Raw genomic sequence first — 7,597 nt, forward strand, 5'->3', positions numbered from 1 at the left:
GCTGCTGAGGAGACAGTCAGGACGCTAGTTTGTTAGTATGTTGAAACTGTGTTGCACTATGTGGCTTCTGGTCTTCATCTGCATGCTTTCAGGTGAGAATGTAAGCATTCAAAAGTACAAATTGTGCCTAATAATAATAATAATGATTATTCACTCTTTCTTTTCATGCAGTCGTTGGTGGTGTCCCTATAAATGTAACACAGGAGGATACCAGTCATGCAACAGGTTGGTGTTCAATTGATTATTGTTTTTTTTAAAGCATTTGATCAAATATACAAATTATTAACGAGGAATTCCTTGTTTTTGTAGACAATGTTTCTACGATGTCAGATGTGCAAAAACAAGGTAAAATGTCATTTTATAGAAACTGAACATTCTGTTTCTATCTCTATTTGTTTTAAACTATGTTTCACTGAATGTTTAATGTACAGGTAGTGTCATTCCCTTAAATGGCACCCAGAATATGACTCATCCTGCAACAGGTGCGTTTATCAGATATTGAATGTCGTGTTTTAAAATGATTAGATTTAACCCTCAGATTTCTCTAGGTGTGTTGGTTTCAATGCTAGAGCCACAGCGATCCAGTTCAGAAACTCTAGAAGGTAAACTTTGAATACATGTGTAAAACAAATCTAGTATTTCATAGATGCAATGTACAGTGACTCGTTTTATCACGTCCTAGGGCTTGAAGATGACGTGTTTGTCCATGAGGGAGACATTTTGATCCCGGTAAGAAGGACAACTTTTATTTCCCACATTTCTTTAGGATGCAATGACATTCCTGGCCAACTGTTTTTATTATTGCAAAACAAGAGCACCAAGGGGCGAGCCGGCACACTAAGGGAAAGCATTGAAGGGGAACTTAATAAAACTAATGCATTAAACTACAAATATTTAAACTAATACCAATTCTACCTTTGCCACCACTACTCCCCTCCCCGACTACTTCTTAGAATTATTACAAATAATAATAATGCTTTTTTTTAAGTCCGGAAGACCTTAAAGGTGGGCTAGGTAATTCACTTCAGAAACACTTGTTATTCTTTCACACACAGTGACGTCACAGCTACCCACAATGCAACGCGCGCCATATATTTTTTTATAAAGACGCCATTTTTCTGGAGGTGCAAAAATCCTGGCGATGCTAATATAAACAGCTAGCTAATGTAACCAGGCAGAGCGCACTAGGTTTTTTTTCTGAATTAACGACCGAAGAAATCGCTGCATGTCTTCGGATTACATCTCTGGACTTGAGGGGTGTGCTTTAGGTCGTTACCAGCGTAAACTAGAGCTGTGGTTGTTGGATGTACAATGTATGGAATTACGACCCTCAAAAGTGGCCTTCGGTCGATTTTGGCAGCATCTACGTCTATCTTCTGGAAACACCAGGTGAATACCCCACTTGTCACAATAATATTATCATGCCAATGCATATATGTGGTATTTTAGAGTTGACTATATTGATTAAGGAATAGACTACGATATTCTGTATGCACCTCGTGTGAAATGGTTGTTACCGGAAGTACGGTGTCGCCCTCGGCCCAAAACCCGTGTGTGTGAAAGAATATTCCATGGAATGATCTTAACATCCCGATAGCAATGAATACATTAAATGCTAATGTCATCTGTGGAAGCCGTAGCGCTGTAAAAAGCACGACCAATCATGTGCACAAACTCATCTCGTGCCCTCATTGGTCATGTGTGTGTTGGAGGAAGGGCTCTGTGAGGAAGTCTGAAGGAAGAGGCAGATTTTTTTCGACTGCGTACTTTACCCATGGATGTATAAGACTAAAGACTTTACCCACAACCCCACCTTTTAAGTTGTAAAATTAAGTCTGCAGAATTCTGCAATTGTTGATGGAAATTGGGCTCAAAACTGGTCAATTAAGACAATGAACAACTATATTTATAAATCCATGGAAGTGTTGAAAGTGTGGTGATAAAACCGAACCGTTGTTGCTGTTTATATTTTCAGGAGGACAGGAATGCCGTGCAGAACCTGTGGTTGGACGCCGTCATGCCGTACACCATCAGTCAGGAACTCAGTGGGTGGATTCTTTATTAACCCGCTCTAATGTTTGACTCATTAGCAACAAGTGATTAGCAACTGTTATGTTTTCACTCCAACAGCTGATCGAGCGTTTGACATCCACGCTGCCTTCAAGATGATCTCAGACGTCACCTGCATTCGCTTCACGCCTCACACCACAGAGCTGAACTACATCGAGTTCCGCAATGGCAAAGGGTGAGAGATGTTACTATTCAACCCAAAACTATTATTATTTCTCTCTTGTCTAGAGGTATTTTGATTCGTGTCTACACTCATAACTATCTAGTAGTAATATAACACTTGTGAACACCTTAAATATATATTTTTATTTTCACAAAAGGCAGCAAATGAAGGCAAACTCTTTTGTTTTTTAAGTATTAGAAGTTAAAATACAAGTGTTGCTCTCGTATAAATAGCCTCGACTGAAGGTTATTTATTTGTATTTATTTCAGGGAGTTTCTCCAGTGGGTATAGTTCCAATGATAACTGGGAAGATAGATTTTCTTGGGGTAAAAATGGTGCAAATAACTCTCAGAAATAAGGTCCCATGGAGGTCCCCCGGAAAGGGAGGCACTTCGCCTCTCTATACTGCAGCAACAAGTGGATACATTTGGTTTAAAAAAATGTCTTTCTGCATGGCCTTATGTTACCAGAAGTAGGAGAGTAAATGCCTTTTCTTGTCTCTGCAGCTGTTCGTCCTACGTTGGATGTGTAGGAGGAGCCCAGAGGCTGTACTCCGCCCCCTCGTGCTCTGTGGGTAATGTTTGCCATGAGATCATCCATGCTCTGGGTCTGCACCACGAACACAACCGCAGGGACCGCGACCAGTACATCTCTGTGGAGTGGAGCAACATCATGCCAGGTGAACACCTGGCTGTGAGACATTATCCTGTATTAAGAAAACACAATGAATAGTTTTCCATTTCGCATATTTTAAACTGCATATGTATTTTTGGGGCAATTCGATGTAGAAGTACATTGTAAGGTTTTAATGTTTTATTTTAGATGATACAAATCCTTAAAGGCACAGAAATAAAACATAAAATGGTGCTGTAGTTTAGGATGATTAGAACAAACCAACTCCATGTTCTGCAGAAATCAAGGTGTAATGAATAATTCCTGATTTTAAAAAGGGAAACGGCGCAACTTCGAGGTGCAACAAGGAGACACTCAGAACCTGCCGTATGACCTCAACTCCATCATGCACTATGGAGAGTAAGTCTGAACCCATCCTCGTGTATTTCTTCCCCTGCATCACATTTAAAAAGAAAAACGAATAATAATGCCAATACAGGATGAATGAATTCTAACTTGGGAAGAACTGTATGTGATGATCCTACACAACTATTTAGTAAATGATCTTTTGTTTCAGGTATTACTTCAGTCAAGATGGCAGTCCGACGGTGTTGTCGAAGAGTAGCGGGGTGCAGATAGGTCAAAGGTCACACCTCAGTGATCTGGATGTACTGAGGCTGAACTCACTCTACCACTGTGGTGACGACTAACCAACTGCGCTACTGTCAAAATATATTACAGACGCATGCATAATCAAAACTGAAGTACAGTTTTCAGTTCATGCAAAGTATTCAAACTTTACTCAGACATGAGGACGCACTGAGCCACGCTGATGTTAACTGACATTAACCATGAGATTAATAAAGTTTTTGAAAATCCTACCCCGCTTGCTCTTTCCTTTTATTGAAAACGTATACCTACAAGCCCTAATGCATATTGTTTATTTTTATAATGGTTAATATACCGCTCTGTGATCAGAAGTAACAATTTGAAAGTATTTAATTTATTCATCTTTGAAAGACACTGAAATAAAAACATCAAAACATCTTTCTTGTGAAAACTTTTTTTTATATTTTCAGAAAATGTGATCAATTCATCTAATTGAAAGCAAATTGGGGGTCACTACTGGAAAGGCCACTTCATGTTTTTTCTTTTACCCAAGTAAGTAATATCCAGAGCTAAAATGCCAACATTTGTTGTACCTTAAACAGTTTTCTAACCCTCGTTGGTATCGCCACAATATATTCAAATAAACAATGAAGTGCTAACAGTAGGCTCTGATTGTATCTGACAACCGTGTGTGTTGTAGGAGGAGCTAAAAGCACAGCCTGTGTACTGTACACTTAAGCCATTGTTTCACATGTTGGGCTCGCCTGGGCTTTTTTTGTAAAAATGCTATTAAAACATGAACCTTGGTGACCATCGGGCTGGCCTGCATGGTCTGCCTACAAAACACATTTTATTTTAAGTTTAAAAAAAAAAATGATGCATGGATTGGATGCATATAGGGGAGAGTGGGGTAAGTTGAGCCATTTGATAGTTATGCTGATCTCTAAGCAAGGAGAAATGACACAGTAAAAATGAAAACACAAACCTATAGTTCTGAATGTCTCCTATCAATGGCAATGATAATTAATATATGATCAAGGGCAGTGAAAATATTAGAGAAATGGGAGGAGCTTGCATAATTTCTAGTCACTTGATTACAACTATAAGGCGTTGCCTGGTTACAGAGGTGGTTCAATTTACCCACTGGCTCAATTTACCCCCTTCTCCCCTACTAGATAATAATCTCTCACTCCTAAAACATATAAATCTACTTCCAGCTTGGATAATTGTTCATAAAATACATCCATTGTTTGTTCTATACGCTTCTTGAAATCCTAAAAACAAAGTTTTCTAGAACGGATTACAAATCGCCTGAAAATGGTACAAACAGGCAACGTGTGACGAAGGTGTTGCGCTGGGCTATATCATGCAATCGAAAGTGACATTTTAACTCTTCTTGCGGAGATATTCCCGCGAGATTCACTACCCCCCCCAGTTGACAGGGGTCGCCAGTCACGAGCACTGTTATTCCCGGGGTCGCGGGCTGAAAAGTTTGGGAACCCCTGCATTAACAGCTTCTTATACCATCACTTCATTTACCTGCCAGAAACGATAGACTATGATGTAGAGCAGGGGTCCCCTCCCAGTCGATCGCGAGATGTGTCTAAAAATAGAACAACAATATTCTGTTTTATCGTTAATGTTCTATAACATAATCTTCCTGTGCCAGAATAATGCACTTGAACGCATCAAAGCTTTGTGATTGGCCGGCGTGACCCCATGTGTCGGTGGACTAGTTCGCTAACATTGTCCGTGTCAACAGGAGTGACAGTCCGCACACACACTCATCTGCAATGCGAGCGTAGCTTTATCGAAGAAGGGTAATTTAGGAGCGGCATTTCAAAACAGTGCACAAACGCTACGAGACGGAATTCCCTCCTAATTCTGCCCTACGCTCCAAAAGGGGAGGGGTCTGAAAGGACAGCTAAATGCACAGCAGTCCATTTTCACCCGGCCCAACAACAAGAGCAAGGCTGCTACCATAGCATCTTATCGTGTCAGTCACGTTCTTGCGAAACACACAGGGCCGCCCCTGGCCATCTTGGGGCCCTAAGCGACATTGTGAGATGAGGCCCCGCCCCCCAACCGACAGGAGTGAAACACATTTTTTTTGGAAACAAAGTAGGCTACTTTGCAAATATAATTTCTGTTTATTATTATTGTCAACACTTTTTTATGCAGTGAGGTAAATGGTTGTGCATGTATGTCGTTCAGTATGCGTTTACAGGTGAATACGTCTGCATTTCCTGCCAAATACTAGCCTCAAAAAGATTAAAATATAATTAATGCAAATAAACAACTTCTACTAATAATAATAATAATAATAATCATAATCAATTCAATAATATAAATACTATATTATTTTATTATAATATAGTTGTATAGTCAAGACAAAACATGCTTATGACATGCTCAAAAACTGATATTTCTTAAATCTGTATTCAAATGTAGTTCCCTCTGTCAGCAATGTATCAACAACTACACACACATTTCTATCAGTATTTCTCTGTGTTGTGGTTGACATGATGATGACTGTTAGGAGTTAAGGGGAGAGGCTGAGCGTCACCATGACGATGACTGTTAGGAGTTAAGGGGAGAGGCTGAGCATCACCATGAAATGTGCAAATTGACATAAAAATGAATATAAGGGGGAAAAATGCTCCATATTTTTTAGGCTGCAAACTTTAACTGTTATGTAAGCCAACTAGACAGACAGTGTATCACTCTTCCTCCTGTACATTAGCAGATAAAAGGCATCACATACTTGAATGAATGGTAAATAAAGAATGCTGGAAATAACTGCATCTCCATTAGCCTATATGCTATGCAGAGACTGCCTTCTTCATGTCGTGAATTGCAGCTGATGTTTTAATATGGCAATTGGCAATTTGACTTATACAACATTCGCAAGTTGTACATTTGACTCATACAATAACCCACCTTCGAGTGATGCTCTAGTTTCTTAAAGTTTTTTTTTTTTTTCCCTCTAGCTTGCGCCGGACTGAAACTGTCTTTTCACCGACATCTCTTCACCTGCACTAGTGGCCGTATCAAAGCCGTGATTGGTCAGATGTCGATTCATTGCAACGGTGTCGGGTTACAGACGTGCTCCCCTTGTCACCTCTCACTCTCGCGTGTCAGCCTGGGGTGCGCGGAGAACTGAGCGGAGAACTGCGCACAGCAGCTGAGGCCCTCTGGGCGGGGCCCCATGCAGCCTGCGTGATTGGCCTGTAGTGAGGGGCGGCCCTGGAAACACATGAAGTCTTTCAAAGACGGCGAAGTTGTGAAAGAAGCATTCCTGGAGGCTGCCGACGCGCTTTTCTGGGACAGTAAAAATAACAGTAGAATTTCAACAGGTTTTTGATATAATAAAAACTCAAGTTAGATACCGTTATTAATCAGCTGTAAGTTTTAGTTTGTTTGAACTTATTCATTATAATTATTGTACAAAATGGTATAAGAATGCAAACTTAAATTGATTATAGTCTATTATCAATTCAGGTTAAGAAACTAGTGTTGCTTGCATCCTATTTTAAAAGGCATTTATTTTTATAATCTACTAAAATGCAACAAAAAAGGGTTTGATTCTATTAATTTTGTCTTTTTTATTGCACTTTGGCAGCAGATTCCTGAGTAGCTTCAGATCTGAGTTGTCTTATTAGTAAGCCTAATTTATACTTTTGTAGCAACACTATTTTTATATAATGGCAAAGAAAGGGTTCAGAGTCTTTTCTTTTTGTCCTGTGTCATATGTGGCAGCACTGTTCAATTTTTCTTGAAAACATTACCCACTGTAGTATGTGACGTGTGAATAAACTCTGTATCAACAACACTGTTGTGTGACTTCAGTTAAATACTTGTATGTGTGTAGATTAGAAAGAGGTAAGATAAAGGATCTGCAGGATTTTATTAAGTATTAATCGTACAAAGGTCAGTTTTATACAAGTAGAAGTGTGTATTTACCTGGTAGTAGGCTGTCAGTAATGGCTACGCCTCTCTATTTGGACTGGTAGATCTCGACAGACTGGCAACTTTAAAATAGCTCTCGGTTCAAAAAAGGTTGGGCACCCCTGATGTAGATCCTGCTTTACATATTCTAGCGTAAATGTTAAATGTCTCAATATCTCTATCTGCAGCTTTTCT

General features: G+C 39.6%; 1 protein-coding gene across 2 annotated transcripts; it reads left to right on the top strand.

Moving 5' to 3' along the window:
• On the top strand, window positions 1-3,726 carry LOC117533991 (zinc metalloproteinase nas-14-like). 2 transcript variants are annotated; one of them, XM_034198023.1, is made up of 11 exons: window positions 1-92; window positions 172-225; window positions 310-345; window positions 432-482; window positions 549-602; window positions 683-729; window positions 1,976-2,045; window positions 2,131-2,245; window positions 2,740-2,912; window positions 3,184-3,265; window positions 3,423-3,726. In XM_034198023.1, the coding sequence occupies exons 1-11, from the start codon at window positions 38-40 to the stop codon at window positions 3,553-3,555; spliced, it is 870 nt and encodes a 289-aa protein (XP_034053914.1). In that variant the 5' UTR covers window positions 1-37; the 3' UTR covers window positions 3,556-3,726. The 2 variants fall into 2 exon arrangements, with proteins under 2 accessions (XP_034053914.1, XP_034053915.1); XM_034198024.1 differs by lacking the exon at window positions 310-345 and having other exon boundaries at window positions 44-92.
• The last annotated feature ends 3,871 nt before the right edge of the window (window positions 3,727-7,597 follow it).

The sequence above is a fragment of the Gymnodraco acuticeps genome, unplaced genomic scaffold (assembly GCF_902827175.1).
Source record: "Gymnodraco acuticeps unplaced genomic scaffold, fGymAcu1.1, whole genome shotgun sequence".
Taxonomy (NCBI): domain Eukaryota; kingdom Metazoa; phylum Chordata; class Actinopteri; order Perciformes; family Bathydraconidae; genus Gymnodraco; species Gymnodraco acuticeps.

Excerpts from the sequence above, each read along its gene's own strand:
- LOC117533991 (XM_034198023.1), top strand. The coding sequence starts at position 38 with ATGTTGAAACTGTGTTGCACTATGTGGCTTCTGGTCTTCATCTGCATG. Across the intron at positions 483-548 it reads TATGACTCATCCTGCAACAG|GTGTGTTGGTTTCAATGCTA; the intron begins GTGCGTTTATCA and ends AGATTTCTCTAG. Across the intron at positions 2,046-2,130 it reads CACCATCAGTCAGGAACTCA|CTGATCGAGCGTTTGACATC; the intron begins GTGGGTGGATTC and ends TCACTCCAACAG.